The 23,516-nt window shown below is 46.4% G+C and overlaps 1 protein-coding gene across 2 annotated transcripts in view; it reads right to left on the bottom strand.

Annotated features, from left to right (window-relative positions):
• The window catches only part of TSNARE1 (t-SNARE domain containing 1), a 706,722-nt gene that overhangs the window by 73,061 nt on the left and 610,145 nt on the right, over window positions 1-23,516 (bottom strand). The window contains exon 12 of one of the 2 annotated variants that reach the window (XM_065399459.1): window positions 12,242-12,356. In XM_065399459.1, coding sequence (XP_065255531.1) covers window positions 12,261-12,356 — 96 coding nt within the window. In that variant the 3' untranslated portion in view covers window positions 12,242-12,260. Of the gene's footprint in view, window positions 1-12,241; window positions 12,357-19,579; window positions 19,828-23,516 lie in introns of those variants that run through there. The other variant, XM_065399458.1, reaches the window with a different exon arrangement.

The following is a 23,516-nucleotide window of genomic DNA, read 5'->3' as shown; positions in this document are numbered from 1 at the left end:
TGAACTCAATCGGAGATTTGCCGCTGAGTGGGGTCAGGATTTCACCCCCAGATGCTGGCTATCCTTTTCTGAAAGCCCCAATAAAGGAAAGGAAAAATTGGTCCAGAGAAGACAAAGAGAATCCCAAATTCTTCACGCAGATGAGAAACGACCATTTCTAGCAGATTGAGAATGACTGGTTCTCTTTTTATTGTTGTTTGAAAACTTTGGCACATCTCACAGGAGCACAGGGTGATAAACTACTCTAGCATCCTGTCTCTGACCGTGGCCAGTGCCAGATACTTCAGAGGAAGATAAAATAATTTCCTTTTCTTCCTGGCTTAGGCCAGGACTAGAAGCTGAGGTTGCGAAATACTGGGTCAGAGCCTCAGCTTGTGAAAATGAGCCTAACTCCAGTGCTGAATGGCGCTGCTTCCATTTACACGACCTGAGGACTGGGCCACTAAAAAGTAAAGCCAAAGGATCACAATGTCTCTGGCCTGAGTAGTGTGAACGGATGTCCCGATTTTATAGGGACAGTCCCCATTTTTGTGTCTTTTTCTTATATAGGCTCCTATTACCCCCCCACCCCTTGTCCCGATTTTTCACACTTGCTGTCTGGTCACCCTAGGCCTGAGCAAGCCCACAAAGTAGTAGAGGTGAAATCCTGACTCCGTTGAAGTCAATGAAAGTTTTTATACTGGACTTTAGTGGGGCCAGGATTTCACCCTGGGAATTTACATCAGCTGAGGCTCTGGACCACAATGTTTATATCAGCAGGGAAAATGTTTTTGACCCTTAAAAACAATTTAGATTACATCTGGGGCAAAGATTTGGCACAATTCTGATTCATCCCTCCCTAATTACTAATCTCCAGATCTTCATTACGCAGACAGAATTGGAGAAAACCCAAAAGGTAATTTTTTCTCCTGGTTATTTAGCTGGCATGGGATGAATACTTGAGTCAGATTTGGTTTGTGCGTGAATCCACTGACCATGAAGGCAATTCAGAATCACATGGAGAGTGGTTTATTTAGAAAAAGAAAATCAAACCAAACCACACCCAGCGGAGCAGATAGTCTGGTGATGAGGTGAACCCTAGTCTTCTCTTATGCGCCAATCAGGCGGGTTTTGGTATAAGATCTTCATTTTGACTGTCTTTGAGACAATAAAAAAGGAGTGAAGTACAGTCTGAGAATTCCCCTCTCTGATTCACAGCAAAACTTACGTGTTAAACATGCAAAGCCTTGAAAGCTGGAGCAATGCTGTGTTCCACATCTGCTGTAGCTAGCAGCAATTAGACACACTCAGGGTTAGCACAATATTGTGCAAAGGGGTAGGGGGCACTGTGTGTTAAAATGATGATTCAACCTCACCTGAACCCACCACAAACAACACTGGAAGAATGAGTAGCCCAAAGCAGGCCTGGAAAATTGATTCTCCAGTGGCAGAGACTTCACACTGCCCTCAGTAACCTGACAGTTGCAGATGTATCTATTTAGGCATCATCTTCTTTACGGCAGCTGAGTATTTATAAACAGGCCATTTCAAGTGTGGAGGGTCTGCATTTTGGCCAGCTTATGAAACCGCAGAGGCTTGTTGCTAGCGTTCCTCCTGCAAGTTTCTTGATAATACAGTTATTCATGATAGGCATGGGAAAAGTGTGGGAGACATTTCTGGGCATGCTAAGATAGTGTCCAAATGAGATTCTGAGGCAGTGGAACAAAATCATAAACATTGTACATTATGTAATGCATACAGCTCAGGATACTTCACACACCCCCTGCCCAGATTATTAAACCCATGGTCTGTGCTGAACTGGACTGCAGCTGTAAGCAGGACAGCCATTTCTAGTGCCCCTCTTCCATTATCTCTAAACGGCTCAGCACACACTGGGAATTAGTCCTACCTTTTACTAACTTGATTCATGGCCCTAGACTTCTTTTGAGAACATTCCCACAGTGCTTCAGCGGAAGAAACATGGGAATTAGTGCACAGAGCACTTGCGGGTGGAACATGGAGAGACAACTTGTCACATAATGCCAACTCTCTAACTTCTTCTACGAGTTGAGGCTCTTTTCGGCAATAAGGAGCCCAGAGGCCCGCAAGTGCAGCTGGAGATGAGAAGGAGGAGCACACATCTCTTTATTTAGGTTTGGTTCATGCTCTGAGACAATCTGGTTTATGGAACACTCCTGACCTCTGGAGAGATCCCATTTGTAAGAGACTGGGCGAACTACTTTAGCAAGAGGTGGATGGACAGGAAATAGGGGAGTGCGCACAAACCGTCCATCTCCACAAATGCTGGTGAACCTCGAGACACACAACTGACAGTATAAATGGCTGCCGTGGTGTATTTTCAGTACACTGTGGAATCCAAAACATGGTCCCCACCCTCAAAACACGTAATTGTTCACGACTCACTACAAACCCTGGAGTGGTGTTTCTAAGATGTTCTTTACCTGTTTCTCTATCACCACTGACAAAATAATTCTCCTGTAACCAATTGTTTCCAGAGAAATCCTGCTACATCCTTTAATTAGATACTGGTCCAGAAAAAGCCCAACAGGTTATTTTCCCCTGTCCTAACAGACATTTATTTCATACTTATGTGGATCACTAGACAGAGCAGCTGGGCATTTCCAGCCTCTTCAGGGCTTCTGTTAATGCACTAGCAACCTTGTCCACAGAGGGAAAATAACCAGATACTTATATATTCTCTGCAGCTGAGTTTGTAGACACAATTATGTAATAACCCCACTCGCCTTGCTGTAGCAATGGGAAATACATCCCCAAAGGTCTAGCATTAAAGGCCACACTTTTAAAATTGTATTTCGAGGTTATTCAGAAAAATATATCTTTAATAATATAACAAGGGAAAACAAAGATTTTGCTAATATTTCCCCTTTGGTCTTTTAAGTCAGCATCCTCTTCCTCCTTTCCTCTGTGTTCCACACACAAAAGCCTCAAGACCTCAAAGATTTCCCCAGGGAGCTGATTGAGCCTGACAGGAGTATGACATTCACAAAGTTCATTGTTTTGGGAGACAATATTCATGCAGGAAAGGCTTCAGGTAGAATAACACAACCCTGCCTACCTGCTGCCTTCTCCACCTTCTCTCCACACCCACACACAGAGCCAGCATCCTCTGTTTTAGACACTGAGACTGAATGTGGACATAAGAGCTATGCCCATGTCCTTCCCCCCTCAGGAGGCAATCAGAACTCTCCCTTTCTCCATATCACTGTGATATCAAAAAATCAGGGGCTCCACCAAATTGCCAAACCCACTTAAACCAATGAGTAGAAGAATCAGTGAATCACAATGACTAGACCCTGTCTGCTGCATCTGCTTCCATCCCACTTCACCACCAGCACCCAAGGATCTCCGTGGTTCTTGGACAACCCAAGACAGAAAAAGCAGGTAGAGAGATAACTTAAGCACAACAGGGGGGGAAACATTAGTTCAATAATACAAGAATAAAGTGACATTTTCATTAAATTCAAAGGTGGCAAATTCAAAACTGATAAAAGGAAATACTTTTTCACACAATGTCTGAATAAACTGTGGAACTGATTGTTTCAAGAAGTCATTGAGGCCATGAATGTAACAAGATTCAAAAAGGAATCATATTTATATGGATATCAAGAACATCTGGAAGTATCATAACAAAAATATATGTAAGGGATATAAAAACCTCATGATCCTAAAGGCCAAGGACCTGTAAGTCCTGCTGATATCAATGTAAACTGAATTCTTAGCACCTCTGAAAATCAGGCTATTTCACTGGATGCTTAGAGATGGGCTGTCACGGCAAATGTTTAAGGGTGTTGCAAAGTTTAAATTAATGTTCACAAGTCACTTTGAGATTCTCAGATTAAACATGCACTAGAAGCCCCTGGGGAAATGTTAAATTATGCTACAGATTGTAAAAGAGATGCCACGCAAGATTCGGATTGGACTATGAAAGGTGACGAATGCCTACAACTGATTTCAGTTCAAGCAACAATGAGGAGTCTGGTGGCACCTTAAAGACTAACAGATTTATTTGGTCATAAGCTTTCATGGGTAAAAAACCCACATCAGATAGATCTCTGAAGTGGGTTTTTTACCCATGAAAGCTTATGACCAAATAAATCTGTTAGTCTTTAAGGTGCCACCGGACTTCTCATTGTTTTTGTGGATACAGACTAACACGGCTACCCCTCTGATATTCAGTTCAAGCATTCAGCAGTTTGAAGATTAAGCCCTTTAAGAGGGAGAAATGACTTGTGAATTATGGCAAAATTTATTTAGGAATAAGTCTGCCTACATATGATGGGGTCTTTGTATTTTTCCTCCCTTGTACATTACTTTAAAAGTAATTTTGCATGAAGTAGGATCTTGTTTCTTAAGATTTAATTTGCTCAAGGTGTCCTGCCCTTGAAGTCATAGGTAGAGATCAGCAAATAACAGATTTTTTGCTTTGGGGGCCAAACTGAAAAAATCAAAATAAAGTCCAGTTTGATTTGAACCAAAACCACATTTTTTCAAGTTTTTTGGTTGAATCAGAAAACTTGAAAAAAAAATAGTTTCAAATCGACCTAAATATTTTGAATTGAACCAAAACAATTTTTTTAAACTTTTGATTCATACTGAGTAGACCAAAACATTTCAGTTGATTCAAAAAATTTTTTTTTTAATTTTGATTTTGGCTGTTTAGGATATTTTTCCACCCTTTTTAAAAAAACCTGGCCTGATTTAAAATTGAAACGCTGTTTTGAATCAAGTATCAGAGGGGTAGCCGTGTTAGTCTGAATCTGTAAAAAGCAACAGAGGGTCCTGTGGCACCTTTAAGACTAACAGAAGTATTGGGAGCATAAGCTTTCGTGGGTAAGAACCTCACTTCTTCAGATGCAAGTAAGGGAAATCTCCAGAGGCAGGTATAAATCAGTATGGAGATAACGAGGTTATGCATCCGAAGAAGTGGGTTGTAGCCCACGAAAGCTTATGCTCTAATAAATTTGTTAGTCTCTAAGGTGCCACAAGTACTCCTGTTATTATAACGAGGTTAGTTCAATCAGGGAGGGTGAGGTGCTCTGCTAGCAGTAGAGGTGTGAACACCAAGGGAGGAGAAACTGCTTCTGTAGGATAGCCATTCACAGTCTTTGTTTAATCCTGATCTGATGGTGTCAAATTTGCAAATGAACTGGAGCTCAGCAGTTTCTCTTTGGAGTCTGGTCCTGAAGTTTTTTTGCTGTAAGATGGCTACCTTAACATCTGCTATTGTGTGGCCAGGGAGGTTGAAGTGTTCTCCTACAGGTTTTTGTATATTGCCATTCCTGATATCTGACTTGTGTCCATTTATCCTCTTGCGTAGTGACTGTCCAGTTTGGCCAATGTACATAGCAGAGGGGCATTGCTGGCACATGATGGCATATATAACATTGGTGGACGTGCAGGTGAATGAGCCGGTGATGTTGTAGTTGATCTGGTTAGGTCCTGTGATAGTGCTGCTGGTGTAGATATGTGGGCAGAGTTGGCATCGAGGTTTGTTGCATGGGTTGGTTCCTGAGTTAGAGTTGTTATGGTGCGGTGCATGGTTGCTGGTGAGAATATGCTTAAGGTTGGCGGGTTGTCTGTGGGCGAGGACTGGCCTGCCTCCCAAGGTCTGTGAAAGTGAGGGATCATTGTCCAGGATGGGTTGTAGATCACTGATGATGCTCATTCACCTGCACGTCCACCAATGTTATATATGCCATCATGTGCCAGCAATGCCCCTCTGCTATGTACATTGGCCAAATCCAGTAGTCTAGAAATCTCTCCTGGTGTGTTGGGTCCAACTCTTAGTAATCAGGCTCTGAGATGAGGAGTGGCTTAGGCTATACAGCATGAAGCCCTTGATAGAGGCATTCCTATGGTCCTCAGATCATACCCAGTAGCTGTGAACTAAAACTGTGGATTTTATTATTCTCACTGCAATTGGGAGACCAGGTGTAGAGCACAGAGGGGCATAACAGAGTACAACAAGGCACTAAAGAAAATAGCCAAGACCTGAACGCATGAGGAAAAAAACAAAACAAAACACATATCAAACAAGCTGCTAGAGTCTATGTCCTCTTGGAGTGGCGAGATAAAGCACTTTGTCACAGAATGCACCAATTAAATGGACTGGACATGGCTAACTGTGACTGCAAAGGAAAAAAAGAAAACCAAGTCAAAGCAATTTCTCCAGCTTGATCTGATGGTTATTTCATTTTAAGCTGAGAGAGAGTGAGTAAGAGAGTGCACCATATGTTCAGGGAATGGTTAACCCCTATGGGCCTGATTCTCTCCTTCCATGTAGAATTGGGCCCCCAGACTGGAGGGAAAGGAATTAGAAACTGCACTAGGTATTTCATTGAACGGTTCCCTTAAGGCTGTGTCTCAATTAGTTAAAAGTATAGAAGGGCCTGAATCTTTAGATCTTACCACCCCTTAAACTTTGGGAAAGTTGAGATCTGAATCTGAACTATGTAGCAAAGCTCCAAAGCACAGGGTGGAACAGACTAGGGGTATGTCTACACTACGACATTAGATCGAATTAATAGAAGCCGGTTTTATAGAAATCGGTTGTATACAGCCGATTGTGTGTGTCCCCACATAAAATGCTGTAAGTGCATTACGTCGGCGGACCGCGTCCACAGTACCGAGGCTAGCGTCGACTTCCGGCGCATTGCACTATGGGTAGCTATCCCACAGTTCCCGCAGTCTCCGGCGCCCATTGGAATTATGGGTTGAGATCACAATGCCCGAATGATGCAAAACAGTGCCGCGGGGGGTTCTGGGTACATTGCGTCAGGCCCCTCCCCCTCCGTCACAGCAACGGCAGACAATAGATTCGCGCCTTTTTACCTGGGTTACCTGTGCAGACAACATACCACGGCAAGCATGGAGCCCGCTCAGCTCAGCTCACCGTCACCATATGTCATCCGGGTGCCGGCAGACGTGGGACTGCATTGCTACACAGCAGCAGCAGCTAACTGCCTTTTGGCGGTAGACGGTGCAGCATGACTGGTAGCCTTCATCGGCGATCTGGGTGCTGGTAGCTGTGGGGCTGGCAGCCGTAGGGCTGCATTGCACCAGCCCCTTACCTTTTGCCTTTTGGCAGTAGATGGTTTATTACGACTGGTAACCGTCCTCGTCGTACAGCAGTGGCTATCAATCATTGGCACCTGGGCAGACATGCTCTGTCCTATCGAACTGTCTTGACAATGATGGCTATCAGTCGTAGTATACTATTTTCTGCCAAGCGCCCAGTATTTTCTGCTAAGCACCCAGAAGAGGCCGAGGGCGATCTGGGTGTTGGCAGACATGGGGCTGGCAGACGTGGGGCTACATTGCTACACAGCAGCAACCCCTTGCCTTTTGGCAGTAGATAGTATATTATGACTGGTATCCGTCATCATCATACTGCAGTGGGTATCAGATCGTGCAATAGGCCTGAAGGCTAACTGCCAAGCGCCCAGTATTTGCTGCCAAGCACCCAGAAAATGCCGAGGGCTATCAGTCATGCTGCACCGTCGTCTTAAGATGTAAAAAATAGATTTGTTCTGTATTCATTTCCTTCCCCCCTCCCTCCGTCAAATCAACGGCCCGTTAAACCCAGGCTTAGGAGTTCAATCTCTGGGGGGGGGGGCATTCTGTGTGACAGTTGTTTGTATTTCTCCCTGATGCACAGCCACCTTTCTTGATTTTAATTCCCTGTACCTGTACGCCATGTCGTCACTCGCCCCTCCCTCCCTCCTTCCCCTGGTCCGTCAGATAGTAGTTTCGCGCCTTTTTTCAGACCAGACGCCATAGCTAGCACTGGGATCATGGAGCCCGCTCAGATCACCGCGGCAATTATGAGCACTATGAACACCACGCGCATTGTCCTGGAGTATATGCAGAGCCAGGACATGCCAAAGCAAAACCAGGACCAGTCGAGGAGGAGGCGATTGCAGCGCGGCGACGAGAGTGATGAGGAAATGGACATGGACCTAGACCAAGTCACAGGCCCCAGCAATGTGGAAATCATGGTGTTCCTGGGGCAGGTTGATGCCGTGGAATGCCGATTCTGGGCCCAGGAAACAAGCACAGACTGGTGGGACCGCATCGTGCTGCAGGTGTGGGACGATTCCCAGTGGCTGCGAAACTTTCGCATGCGTAAGGGCACTTTCATGGAACTTTGTGACTTGCTTTCCCCTGCCCTGAAGCGCCAGAATACCAGGATGAGAGCAGCCCTCACAGTTGAGAAGCGAGTGGCGATAGCCCTGTGGAAGCTTGCAACGCCAGACAGCTACCGGTCAGTCGGGAATCAATTTGGAGTGGGCAAATCTACTGTGGGGGCTGCTGTGATCCAAGCTGCCAGGGCAATGAGAGACCTGGTGATATCAAGGGTAGTGACTCTGGGAAACGTGCAGGACATAGTGGATGGCTTTGCTGCAATGGGATTCCCAAACTGTGGTGGGGCGATAGACGGAACCCATATCCCTATCTTGGCACCGGAGCACCAAGCCACCGAGTACATAAACCGCAAGGGGTACTTTTCAATGCTGCTGCAAGCCCTGGTGGATCACAAGGGACGTTTCACCGACATCAACGTGGGCTGGCCGGGAAGGGTACATGATGCTCGCATCTTCAGGCACTCTGTTCTGTTTCGAAAGCTGGAGGAAGGGACTTTCTTCCCGGACCAGAAAATAACCGTTGGGGATGACTAAGAAATTTAGACTAAGAAATAGAGAGTCGACTGAGACTGCTAATGAGGGTAACAGTTGCCATGATAAGAGATATAGATGTAGGGCACTTGGAGGACTGATTTCACATAGGCCACCAAGCTGCCATCAGATGGCAACAACACTGAAGTCTTGACTGGCTTAAATTGAATATGAATCAGCAACTGAGAAGTGAAGGGCTCTTTTATACAATGACCTCTATCCAAATCCTCTTAAATTTATAGATTAAGGCTGAAGGGACCTAGTCTGGCTTAATGTCTATCACAGTTCATATAATTTCACCCCGTTACCCATGCACTGAGCCCAACAACTTGTGTTTGATGACATCCAGAGATGGAGAATCTACCACGTCCCTTGGTAGTTTGTTCCAATGATTAATCACTGTCATTGTTAAAACTGTGTGCCTTATTTCTAATTGGAATTTGCCTGGCTTCAGCTCCAGCCATCAGTTCTTGTTATGCCTTTCTCTGTTAAAGAGCCTTTTCAGTGCCCAGTGTTTTCTCCCCATGAAGGGATATGCCATAATCAAGTCATCTCTTGATCTTCTTTGTGATAAACTACACAGACTGAGCTTTTTAGCCCTTACTGTAAGGCATTTGTTCCAAGCCCTCAAATCATTTTAGTAGCTTTTCTCTGTGTTCTCTTGGTTTTCTGCACCCGCTTGCCCGTGAAGTATCCTAGACTCTGGGACTGAGTCCAAAGGCGGAAACACTTTGTGTATAAGTAAGGACGAGAGAGCCAATGGAGATATGCTTCCAGGATCAGGAATTCTAACAATTATTAAGCAAAGGCATTGTTAAGGTAGGGAGATTTCTAGGACTGTCAGCAGGATACTATCCCTTTAAGATGTTCAGTGACTTATACCAGACTGGCTAAGAGAGCAGCTGCAACATGGTTACATGATGAGCAATTTGACTCCAAAATGCCTGGTTACTTCATAATCCCCGAGGTGGAAACAAAAAAACATACAGACATCTCCAGGAGTTTCTCCATAACCTCACTGGATGCAATGGCTGCTTTTCTCTCCCTCCTCAGTCAAGGATGCCTCAGGGGATGACGCGACATACTTAGGATAGGGCTTGGAGATTTCATAAGAACAGCTGGTCCCTCTGAGCGCACTGAGCTGAAGAACCGATGGCACCACTGTTACTTAGGAAATTCACAAGAAGAGCCACTCTCTTGTTTATTTTTCAAGTAACAAACGATGAATCCTATGGAAGGAATGGATTTGCTGTACCTGCTTCACATCTGATTTGTGAAAGAACCACCTGCTTTTTCCTTGTAATAAGGACCTTTATTTATTTTGGGGGTATCAGGATTGCTGAAATCATTAATTTAAAAAAAAATCTATTACAAATTAATCATTAGCTAGGTCCAAAATATGATCAGCTGGGTCTGGGGACTCTCAGTGTAATGACATTAAGGTATTTCATCCTGCGATGTGAACTTGAAAGCTAGAGATATTTGGCCTGATCGGTACCAGGATGGGAGAAAAATCAAAAGGGATTTAGCAGGCAGTTACTTTCCCACTGACCAGCAATAAAGCCATGGTCCAGCAAACACTCAGGAGCCCGATGCTGTAGCCTCTCCTTGATGAAATGTAAAACTGGAGTCCTAACTAGTTGTCTTCATTATAGATCTCACAGCACATTCTATAAGTCTAGGGATGTTAGGTTCAGTGTCCTCGCCTCATTCAAATTGGAGTATTTATTTTCTGTCTCTCAATTAGATGCTTCAGTTTTTGCCTTGAATTGTTGTGCAGAGCTGCTGGGCATGGAAAAAGACAGCTGATGCATTTCTCCCTAGAGGTGGGTAAAGTGATACCTGTATATAAATGCGTAGTTTGTACAGCATTTTGGGATCCTTCTGCATGACAAGTGGTATATAAAGGTCAGATGTCATTACGTCACCATGTTGGTGCTTGTCTCATGTGAGATGAAATAAGAGAATCACAGAATCATAGAATATCAGGGTTGGAAGGGGCCTCAGGAGGTCATCTAGTCCAACTCCCTGCTCAAAGCAAGACCAACACCAACTAAATTATCCCAGCCAGGGCTTTGTCAAGTCAGGCCTTAAAAACCTCTAAGGAAGGAGATTTCACCACCTCCCTAGGTAACCCATTCCAGTGCTTCACCACCCTCCTAGTGAAAAAGTTTTTCCTAATATCCAACCTAAACCTCCCCCACTGCAACTTGAGACCATTACTCCTTGTTCTGTCAAGAGGACATGTCCAGGCTGAATCCAATACAATCCAGTCCAGTTTTTATGTTTTTATTGGTGCTGCTGTTGAGAAACTGGTGTTTTATGCACTAGGTCATTACTTGTTCGACCACTGAAGGATGATGGGAAAATTGAGTGTTCAGTTTTTCCGAGGGCTGTACTGAGTCATTAGGATCCCCTCCCCAAACACATGAAATTCTGAAAGAAGATTAACTCTCATTTTCCTGCTGGGCTTTTCATTATCATTAGGTTATTCTGGCTCTGTGACTGCACCACTCTAACAGATTCAAAATAAAGTGTTACTCAGGGTACGTCTCCACAGCAAAGAAAAACCCGTGACTGGCCCATGCCAGCCGAGAGCTTTGGGCCCCTCCCACCTCGCAGGGTCCTAGAGACTGGGCTCCAGGCCAAGCCTGGATGTCTACACAGCAATGTAACAGCAGCGCGGCCCAAGCCCCACCGGCACGGGCCAGCCGCAGGTTTTTCTTTGCTGTGTAGACATGCCCTCGTAGGCCTTGAATGCTTCCAGGTTTAGCCACGGATTGATAAGATTTGTGATTTCCAGGAGTTGAGGATGTTTGATTTTGTACACCCTTAACGTCACTACATACTCACATAAAGTAGCACATGGGATTGGATTTTGTTCTCAGACATACAAGTGCAAATCCAGAGTAACGCCGTTCAGGTCACTGGAGTTATGCCAGATTTACGCTGGCATACCTGTTTGGAGGGTAATGCAGAGCCAGCTGAACCAGGAAGAGTGGGGGAGGGAGGGTGGATGCCTCAGGAAGTGATGTGTCTCTTAAGGTGTACACACTGTGCAGGGTCTATCCATGGTGCAGATTGTTCCCCCGACACGGAAGGAGGCAGGAGGCATGGCTGTGGCATTCCTCACATGGGCTGCACAAGTGAGGGGGAGATTTCTGCAAGCCCACCAAGGGCCAATCTCAGCTTGGCCCAGACACCGAACAGGCTTCGGCATGCATAGAAAGTTAGGGAAAGATGCCAGGAAGACTGCACTGGAGTCTGAGTGCCTCAATTTCTTCAAAGCATGGGTGCAGAATAGAAAATAGCAATGCAAGTTTCCCCATGTCTACCGACAATTGGACTCTGACCACTCACACATTTCATCTAGCCCCCCCAACATCCTTTAGAGGGTAACGATTGTCACATCTAACTTCTGAGGGCTGGATATGAACCAACAAATTAGAGATACACCACTCTAGTCATCACCACATCCCTGAGCCATCCACTTATCCCATCCTTCATCCATATGACGTGATAAAGAGTCAGATACAAACTCCCACCTGTAGAATCTCAGCGGGATCAGTGTTTGACTGAGACTGCAATAATTACGACAACAACCAGCAGAACGGCCATTCCGACAGAGAGAAGGCAGCACTTCATCTTCCTGGCTCGTTGCTAAGAGAGAAAAAGGAAACAGAAATAAATACATATATGTGTTCATTGGACGATGCAGAGAAAGTCTGTGAAGAAATATCGCTGCACGTCGATCTCCACATCCAGGACTGGCTGAGTCACACGCAGGATGCTAGGCTACATAAGACATGCCTTTTCCTCAGTGCAGATCCACCCTTCTGTGCACCCTTCTCAGGGAAAATGCTCCCTTGAAACTCGCAGCCATATTCCTCACCCACTGCTCTTCCCACTCAGGCCATTACCTGCAGACACTCACTTATTGCCATCACTTTCAATGAGGGATTTGGGCAGTGCTGGGTGGTTGGCGAAAGGGGTCAAGACTACCTTCCTACTGCCAGGATAAGAGGCTGTCTCGGCACAAATTTGTAATAATCCCAGCCATGCAAAAATACAGGTCATTTCTTAGGCCGGCAAAGATGCTTTCAGCATCCAAGCATTCTGATTTCCATTCAGATTAAGGTCAAGAGCCAGATATTTGCTCCTGGAAGTTGTAACCTTGACGTCCACTTCTGTCTAAAGCAAAAGTAAATGAGGTAACCGGGCAAGAAAATTGCAGATGCAATTCAGTGTTGATCAATGCAAAGTAATGCACATTACAAAACATAATCCCAACTATACATACAAAATGATGGGGTCTAAATTAGCTGTCACCACTCAAAAAGGAGATCTTGGAGTCATTGTGGATAGTTCTCTGAAAACATCCGCTCAATGTGCAGCAGCAGTCAAAAAAAACCTAACAGAATGTTAGGAACCATTAGGAAAGGGATAGATAATAAGCCAAAAAATACCATAAAGTCACTATATAAATTCATAGAATGCCCACACCTTGAATACTGCGTGTAGTTCTGGTCATCACATCTCAAAAAAAAGATATATTAGAATTGGAAAAAGTACAGAGAAGGTCAACAAAATGATTAGGGGTATGAAACAGCTTCCTTATGAGGAGAGATTAAAAAGATTGGGACTGTTCATCTTACAAAAGAGACGACTAAGGGAGGATATGTTAGAGCTCTGTAGAATCATGAATGGTGTGAAAAAGTCAATAAAGAAATGTTATTTACCCCTTCATATAACAAAAGAACTAGGGTCACCCAATGAAATTAATAGGCAGCAGGTTTAAAAAAAACAGAAGGAAGTACTTCTTCACACAATGCACAGTCAACCAGTGGAACTCATTGCCAGGGGATGTTGTGAAGGCCAAAAGCATAACTAGGTTCAGAAAAGAAGTAGATATGTTCATGGAGGATAATCTGTCTATCAATGGCTATTAGACAAAATGGTCAGGGATGCAACCCCATGCTCTGGGTGTCCCTAAACCTCTGTCTGCTAGAAACTGGGACTCGAAGACAGGGGATGGATCACTAGATAAATTGCCCTCTTCTATTCATTCCCTCTGAAGCATCTGGTACCGAACAGTGTCAGAAAACAGGCCACTGGGCTAGATGGACCATTGGTCTAACCCAGGGTGGCCATTCTTATGTTTTTAGGTTTACCCAGTATCTTCCACAGCTGTAATACCACCTTTATCTTTGGGGGAGGGATAGCTCAGTGGTTTGCGCATTAGCCTGCTAAACCCACGGTTGTGAGTTTAATCATTGAAGGGGCCATTTAGGGATCTGGGGGGAAAAATATGTCAGGGACAGTAGGGATCTGGGGGGAAAAATATGTCAGGGACAGTAGTTGGTCCTGCTGTGAAGGCAGGGGACTGGACTCAATGACCTTTCAAGGTCCCTTCCAGTTCTATGAGATAGATATATCTCCATATTAAAATCTATTTATAACCTCTCTCTCATGAGGTAATTCCTCATTCCCTGTTTAACTGGATAGAATAATGGAACTCCCATAAAGCCATTGGAATCATAGGTTCACTTTAATCAAAGCTCTTTCTTGGATGCACTATATAAAACCACATTAAATGAGTTCCCCGATATAGCTCACATAGTATAACGCCACTCACTCTGAGAGCCAGCCAGAGAGAGTGAGTACTTTCCTCCAGCCCTGTGCTCACCAGCCCAGATAATAACAACTAGGCATAATCAAGCAACTACATATATCTACAGTCCTTTCTTTTAGCTACTGCTGCACTTTGGGCTAAAGCAGCTAGCTAATTTGTGTACTGTCATCCACTTTCTTTCCTGGTCAGTGCTGTAAACACCTTCCTAGTCAGCACAAATTCCCCTAAGTTCTTTGCTCATGGCATCATTGCACCATACATACCTGAATTACATTGCATTTGCTATCATTTAAAACTAGATCAGTGGTTCTCCAATTATTTAGAAGTGACAGGGGTCCTCTCATGGACCCATCTCCCCTCCCAATGCCCAAATTCCTCACTGCCTATTTCTCCAATTACCTCACTTTATGGACTATCAGGCCCATGGTACATAGTTTGTGAACACTGGATTAGATGGGGCCATGGGATACAAAAGGACTCTATTTTGCATTTCAAAGCCATTGAGAAACTTGAATGTTGATGTTTTGTTTCTATGAGAAGCAACAGAGAGTCCTGTGGCACCTTTAAGACTAATAGATGTATTGGAGCATAAGCTTTCGTGGGTGAATACCCACTTCGTCAGACGCATGACGGTCACATGTGTCTGACGAAGTGGGTATTCACCCACAAAAGCTTATGCTCCAATACATCTGTTAGTCTTAAAGGTGTCACAGGACTCTCTGTTGCTTTTTACAGATCCAGACTAACACGGCTACCCCTCTGATACTTGTTTCTATGAGGTTTTTCTAATATCAGTTATTAGAGATCTTTAATAAAAATGCTGAGGACTCTATAACCTCTCTATAGCTCCTAAACCATGGTAGAAGTAATTAACCTTGGTCTCCTTTCCTTCATCCAGTTTACAATTACTCACACACTACTAAGGGTTTAGGCGATTTAACTATATATAATTTCTTGTGCATGTTTTGATAAGGAATTCTCCCTCAGGCACACTGGCAAGGAATGTAGATGGATTTTCATTTTCCTCCCTGGTTCTGAGTGGGGAGCATTATGATCATGTCGGCATATGTGTGTCAGTCAATTTGCCGTGATCGTAATGAGGAGAATGCCAGTGGGCCCTGGTCCTTCCCGTCATCATCCTCTATAATTTTAACTAATTTTTCCACCTATTAAAGTACATTTCCCCTTTTCAATGACTGAAGCTTCACTTCCAAGGGGGGACTTAAATACATTCTGAAGAGCGGCACACATGAGATAAAGGGCCTGCTGCATCCTTTTGTTTACCTTTAGCCTTAAGTAATTTCAAGTCAAAAAGGGAGCATTGCCTCTGCTTAAAATCACAAAGACTATCTTGAAATGACTAATTCTTGTCCGGTTCTAAAAATCAAAGACTCTTTTGCATCAGTAGGGAATGCTAGTGGGCCATTTAGCTTAGAGCAGGATTGACTTCATTATTCTTAAACAGTACTAACAGTGAGTTTCAAAGGCCTTAAATATCAGCTTCAATGGCAATTTCAGATTGGCTGTTTCACTGTTCAACTGTTCGTGGAGTTTGCAGAGCCGAATTTACCAATTTTCACTGGTGCAATCTGAGTGAAAAACATGACCATATGAGATGGCTACACAAAGGTGTAAGGCAATGGAGGAGCAAGGCCTTAAAATTTATCCTAATATTTGACTTAACATTTTATAAGTTCTATCCTGGTTGACAAATTACAATAATGGCTCCTGTTCTCTTTATATCACCACTTTATGGATTTAGCATGTCACTCCTACATGCTTCTATAATCTGTTTTAGGTGTTACAGCCTTTTCCTCTTAATTCCTCATCTCGTTCTTTCATTTTTCATTAAGGCAAACGTTCATTCCATTGCAAAGACAGTTTGCACTTTTCATCTGTATTTCAGTCTCCATTCAAAAAACTTAGCATGCCATAGAATACCTGAGTAGGGATAAATAATATACTATATGCATATGTTGCATTCATATACCACTTTTTATCCAGAAGCATCCACAGGAATTTCACAATTGTAATGCCATATACTGGAATCCCTTCACATGCCCCAAAATGCAACCACCTCTGGGTTCAATAGGAACAGGAACATTTCACAATAGTTCAGGAAAGGAAGTGAAGAATATCATACCCAAATGAACTCACAAGAGGTCTTTTGGCAAGCAGAATATAAGTACTCAAACTAGAATATGGCTATGGCACTAGAACTAAATCTGCTGCTCTTTAAAAAAGCATCATACATTTTTGGTCATCAAGGATACATCAGCATGCCAGTTTTACATCCCAAAGATGGCACCTCTCTAAGCACATTGCTCTCTATCGCATGCTATGGTCTTTGGTTCAACACCTATTCACAGGGAAGAATATTACTTGGTAACCCGCCAACTCCAGTTCCTGCAGCATCTGTGCTTTCCATGGAGGATTTTTCAGAATGGATCAGAGCTGAACCAGTTCAGCATGTGACATCAGAGGCTGGAGTGGTTTGAGTGAGAAACTGTCTATGGAAACAGCTGAGGTCAGTGCTATTAAGGCCAATCAGCAATGATTTAAGTGAGGACATTGTACCTTCTCCATTAGGCTAACAAAGGAGTTCCCTTTTCTCCTTACAATATCAGCATGGCACTGGCTAACTTAGAAGCTTACTGAATGCCAGTTTCCTAACTGCCTCTCTCACTATCTGGAGGCTGTAATGGAAAGGACACAAAAGAGCCAATTTGTGAGTTAGATCACCGTACATCCCCATGTACGGTGATAATCAGGGCCGGCTCCAGGCACCAGCCCACCAAGCTTGTGCTTGGGGCGGCACCTGGAGGGGGGCGGCGCGGCGCGGCGCTCCGGCTCTGGCCGCCGGGGAGAGCGGAGCCCCGGCCGGGCTCTCCGCCCTCCTCCCAGGGCTCCGGCCGCCCTCCCCCCCCGGCGCGGGGCGGTGGGGGTGGGGCGGCCGGAGGCTTTTTTGCCTGGGGCGGCAAAAAAGCCAGAGCCGGCCCTGGTGATAATAATGTAAATCTTTAGACACACGTAAAAAAAACCCCGGAAGATTAAATTATTTTTCTGGCATCAGGCAAATGCATAAAAAAATTGCCAGGCCGGTCAAATATTGGCCAGTGGTAATTCTGCCTCCTGCCCTACCTCCTCCCCATCCCTTAATCCTTCCCACTCTAGGGTTCCTGCAACCCCCTCTCCACCTCTACCCCAACATTCCAGTTAGGGATGCCAACCCTCCTGATTTTGCCGGGAGTCTCCCAGAATCTGGCTCTGTCTCCCGGAGGCTACTGAAGCCAAACTGGGAGATTTTAGGCGCTAAACGTCCGGTGGTGCAGCAGGGCTAATATAGGCTCCCTGCCTGCCCTGGCCCCGCGCCGCTCCCGGAAGCAGCCGGTACGTTCTGCTGCCCCTGTGGGGGGCAGGGGTCTCCACGCGCTGCCTGTGCCCTCAGCACCGACTCTGCAGCTCATATTAGCCGGGAACTGCAGCCAATGGGAGCTGTGGGGGCAGTGCCTGCAGGCAGGGGCAGCGCATGGAGCCCCCTGTCATCCCCAAAAGGGCGCAGGGACATGCTGGCTGCTTCCGGGGGTGACGTGCAGAGGAGCAGTGCGCACAGCTCCCTGACCCCGCATACCTCAGGCGGCTCCTGGTCGGTGGCGCAGCGGGGCCAGGGCAGGCTTCACCCTTGCAGCGCCTATTGGCCACAGTTCCCGGCCAATGGGAGCTGTGGAGTAGGAGCTTGGGGTGCGGGCAGCGCATGGAGAACCCTGCCCCACCCCAGGGGCCTCAGGGACGTGCTGGCCACTTCTGGGAGCGGCGTGGGGCCAGGGCAGGCAGGGAGCCTGCCTTAGCCCCAATGTGCCACCGACCGGGAGCCGCCCAAGGTAAGCGCTGCCTGGCCAGAGCCCACAACCCCTCCTGCACCCCAACCCTGTGCCCCAGCCCGGAGCCCCCTCCAGCACCCAAACTCCCTCCCACAGCCTGCATCCCGCACCCCCTCCTGCACCCCAACCCCCGCCCCAGGCTCAGCCCAGAGCCGGCACCCCCTCCTGCAACCCAACCCCCTGCCCCAGCCTGGTGAAAGTGAGTGAGGGTGGGGGAGAGCAAGCGACGGAGGGAGGGCGGATGGAGTGAGCAGGGCGGGGCCTCAGAGAAGGGGTGGGGCAGGGGCGGGGCCTCGGGAAGGAGCAGGGCAGGGGGCGGGGCAAGGGTGTTTGGGTTTGTGTGAATAGACAGTTGGCAACCCTAATTCCAGTCAGGCGTCTTCCTCATTCTCCTCCAGCCTGCCTGAGTGCCAGCAGAGGAAGCATTGAGAACATAGGACAGACAAGTCTTCCCACTTTCAGTGCCTGTGCCTGGTGCAACGGCACCCTCTGGCTGCCTGGAGAACCAATTTCAGGAAAAATCCTGCTGCTCAACTCCCACAGCCCCAGGATGGAGCATACTCAGTTGCTCTCTGGGGCATGTGCCGTCCAGTTTGCATGTAGAAGCTGGAAGGGGATACAGCATGCTCAATGCGGATGGACATTTCACAGAATTTAGCTGCCAACAATCTAACAAGTCTCCAATGAGCATGTGCAAACTAGAATTTTTGGAGGTTTAGAAATCAGTCAAATTTTCAATGGAATGGAAAAAGGCACATCCCTGACACTAATGCAATCCCACTGCCAAATTTCAAGTCACTGTTCCAAAGCACAGAGGAACTGCAGCTTCTCAACAAAACAGCACAATGCATCTGTAACATGGGAAAACACCACATTTCCCTCTGATTTTGTTCTTGAAGGTGCCTGAATCATTTTAGCTGAAATTAAAACAAACTAAACCAAACAGCAAACAGAAAACCAATAACCAAGCCAAACAAATCTCTTTAGGCAGATGCCTAGTATGGAAAATTTCAGCCTGAATTGTCTGGCAAAGTTTAAGCAACTAAAAACAGGACCTTATAATGGAAAATATTGGGCAACCTTAATTATAGGCAGAACTACCTACACCACCCAGCTTAGTCTGGAGAGCAGATGGGCCAGATCTTCGGCTGGTGTAGAACAGCATTGATCCGCTTGTGTGCACTAGCTGTGGTTCTGGTCCAATGTGTTTTGAGCCTATTTTAATTGCTGTTTCTAGTATCATGCAAGATGTGCAGGATGAAACTGTCTAAAATATTTTTATCATATTAGAAGAGGAAAAAAATGCAAAAAAAAAAAACTGTAAGAAATTACTGATTATAGTAGTTATTTTTGCTTTAATCTCAGGATTTATTAGTAACATGTTACAGGTAAGGACATATTTTAAGCCTGACAGTGCCCTTTACACACACCATTGAAACAGTGAATACCAAACATCAGGGAAGAAGTCAGTGAGGCTATTTAGGGACATGAGCAGAAAGTGCTTTAGAGTGACAGGAGAGGTGGATGTTGCTGTTGCTGTGAGCCTGAAAGAATCCTTTGCCTTAATGTTCCACAGAAGAAGCTGTAGGTCACATCCTACGGGCTGGAAACTATTTATCTGTGGGAGGGAAGTGAAATGTTAAAAGGCTTTTTAATTATGCCACAATAGATAGTTAAGCAATTAGAACCATTAAAAGCTGCTGAGGCACTGGGCCCAGAGGAATGAGTTACATCCTGGAAATTATTAAGAAAACACAGTTGCAAGGGCAAAAGAAAACATCTTTGTTGCTAAGAGTTTCAAAAGCTTGCTTGGAATGAATCATAGAAATGTAGGGCTGGAAGGGACCTTGAGAAGTCATCTAATCCAGCTGTCTGCGCTGAGGCAAGATCAAGTAAACCTAGACCAACCCCGACAGGTTTGTCTAACCTGTTCTTAAAAACTTCCAGTGACGGAGATGCTACAACTTCCCTTGGAAGCCTATTCCACAGCTTAACTACCCTTATGATTACAAAGTTTTTCCTAATATCCAACCTAAATCTCCAGAGTTGCAGATTAAGCCCATTATGTCTTGTCCTATCTTCAGTGGAAAATGGAGGACAACTGATTACCATTGTCTTTATAACATCCCTTAATTTATTTGAAGAATGTTAGCAGGTCCCCTCTCAGTCTTCGTTTCTCAAGACTAAAGATGCCCAGTTTTCTTAACCTTTCCTCTTTGGTCAGGTTGTCTAAACCTTTCATCATTTTTGTTGCTCTTCTCTGGATTCTCTCTCCAATTTGTTCACATCTTTCCTGAAGTGTGGTGCCCAGAGTGGGACCCAGTACTCCAGCTGAGGCTTCACCAGTGCCAAGTATAGCAGGACAATGACCTTCTATGTCTTTCACATGACACCCCTATTAATGGAACACAGAATGATAGTAGCGTATTTTGCAACTTCATTTTTGACTTATATTCAATTTGCGATCCACTATAACCCCCCCAGAACTACCACCTAGACAGTTATTTCCCATTTTGTAGTTGGCAATTAATTTTTTCTTTCCCGAGTGTAGTACTTTGTCTTTATTGAATTTCATTTTTTTTTAATTTCAGACCAATTCTCCAATTTGTCAAGGTTATTTCAAATTCTAATCACGTCCTCCAAATTGCTTGCAACCTGGCCCAGCCTGGTGTCATCCACAAATTATATATGTATGCTCTGCACTCCGTTATCCAAGCCATTTATGAAAATGTTGAATTGTACAGGACCCAGGACAGACCCCACTAGATACATCCCCCCAGTTGGACAGCAAACCACTGATAACTACTCTTTGAGTATCGTCTTTCAACCAGTTGTGCACCCACATTATAGTAATTTAATTTAGACCACATTTCCCTAGTTTGCTTATGAGAATATCATTTGGGATTGTGTCAAAAGCCTTATTAAAATCAAGATATATCATATCTACAGCCTCCCCCCTAAACAGGGCCGGCTTTAGGCCGATTCCCCTGAATTGGGCCCCACGCCTAAGAGGGCCCCGCGCAGTGCTGTAACAAGGGCGAGGCGATCGGGCAGCATCCCTGCTGGAAGGAAAGCTGTGCTGCTCTCCCGGAAGCAGCCGCTGCTGCTGCTATGGCAACGAGAGATGCTGACGCTGGCTGGCAGAGGGCTGAGGTAGAGGCTGTTGCACGTCAGGAGGGGGAGGGGGAAGGACGGAGGCACACATGTGCTTTGCAGCCCTCCCTTCCCCTCCCCTCCCCAGGCACCCACCTGGAGGAGACGCCGAGGGGGCTTCCAGTCTGGTGGGAGACAGGATCATCTGCAGTGGACCTCACTCACCTGAGCAGCTGCTGGGGCTTCGGTGAGTGTTTGACCCTGTGATTCCCCCCCAGCCACCACTCCTGCAAACACTGGGCAAGGGGCAGCCCCATCCCCCACCCCCAGTGAGGCTATGGTGAGGGGCAGCAGAGGAAGGAAGCCACATGTGATGGCAGACCCCTTCCCCCCAGCCCCTCTCCGGCCCCCAAACTCTGTCCCAGAGCCTGCACCCAGCCCTCCGCACTCCCTTCCAGAGCCTGCACCCCTCCACCCATCCTGCACCCCACCCCGTGCCCCAGCCCAGAGCCTGCACCCAGCACCCAAACTCCATCCCACAGCCTGTACCCCCACCCCCTACCCCCACACCCCCTCCTGCACCCAAACTCTGTCCCAGAGCCTGCACCCCAGACTCCATCCCAGAGCCCAACCTCTCAACCGTCCTTCACCCCAATCCCCTGCCCCAACCCAGGGCCTGCACCCCAGACCTCCTCCCCCCCCCCAAACTCCCTCACAGAGCCTTAGGCAGGTGGGGGGCAGAGTTCGGGGTGGGGGCGGGCTCTGAGCGTTCTGGGCACCACCAAAATTTCTACAAACCTGCCGCCCATGATACTTGGAGGGGGGGTGAGGAGGTGTTTTGTTTTTTTTAGTCATTCCTGCCGGGGCCCCGTCGAAACTGTTCGAATTGGGCCCCGCACTTCCTAAAGCCGGCCCTGCCCCTATATACTAGACAAGTAAACCTGTCAAAGAAGGAAATTGGGTTGGTTTGGCATGATTTGTTCTTCGCCAAAATGGCCTTGTCATTACTTACAATCCTGTTGTCCTCTAGGTGCTTACAAAGTGATTGTTTAATAATTTGTTCCAGAATCTGTCCAGGTATCAAAGTTACGCTGACTGGTCTATAGTTCCTCAGGTCATCTATGTTCCCCCATTTTAAGGATACGTATTATGTCTGCCCTTCTCCAGTCCTCTGGGACCTCACCCAGCCTCCACTAGTTTTCAAAGATAATCACTAATGGTTTCAAGATTGCTTCAGCTAGTTCCTTAAGGCAGCTTTTGGTGACGAAACAGTGGAGATGTACACACTGCAATGCCACTTTGGGTGACAAAACTCTTCAGTTTCAGCGACAAAATAAAAGCACCTTGATGAGAGGGATAAAGCTTTTTGCAGCAAACTTAAAGCGACAAAGCGTCAGTGTAGACACTGCCTTTCGTTATATCGCCATAACTGGCCTCCCTCAGTATCCCACAGTGCCTGCCATGAGCACTCTGATTATTGTTTTGAAATCAGCTGCCCTGCAGACATGCGTCCCTCCCCTTTCAAAGCTCCGGGAAGTTTCTGACAGCTGAGCTCTGGTAGCAAAGAGGAAATCATTAACATGGAACGCTGCTCTCTCCTGGACTAGGAACACAGAGGAAGTAGGCAGGGGTGGATGTGTGTGTGTGTGTGTGTGTGTGTGTGTGTGTGTGTGTGTGTGTGTGTGTGTGTGTGTGTGTGTGAGAGAGAGAGAGAGAGAGAGAGAGAGACTGTTGTGCTGTGCAGAGCCAGGGGGGAAGTGGAGGCTGATGTCGGCGGTAGGCGTGCCAACTGTCTAATCGCACAAACCCAAACACCCTTGCCCCGCCCCCTGCCCCGCTCCTTCCCTGAGGCCCCGCCCCTGCTCATTCCATCCCCCCTCCCTCCGTCGCTCGCTCTCCCCGATCCTCACTCACTTTCACCGGGCTGGGGCAGGGGGCTGGGGTGCGGGAGGGGGTTTGGGGTGTGGGCTGAGGGGTGGGGTTGAGGTGTTCAGAGTATGGGAGGGGGCTTGGGGTCCGGGCTCTGGGAGGGAGTTTGGGTGAGGGAGGGGGCTCAGGGCTGGGGCAGGGGAGCAGGAGGGGGTAAGAGGTGCGGGCTCCGGCTGGGCGGTGCTCCCCCAGAATTCCCCCAGAAGTGCACTGCTTTCCGTGTCAATGCAAGAGCTGCTAGCCTGGATGCACTCTGCCGACACAAGGACCATAGTGTGGACATGC

Source organism: Emys orbicularis, chromosome 2, assembly GCF_028017835.1.
Source record: "Emys orbicularis isolate rEmyOrb1 chromosome 2, rEmyOrb1.hap1, whole genome shotgun sequence".
In the NCBI taxonomy this organism is placed as follows: Eukaryota; Metazoa; Chordata; order Testudines; family Emydidae; genus Emys; species Emys orbicularis.
The sequence above is the reverse complement of the archived record's forward strand: the minus strand, read 5'-3'. Positions and strand labels throughout refer to the sequence as shown.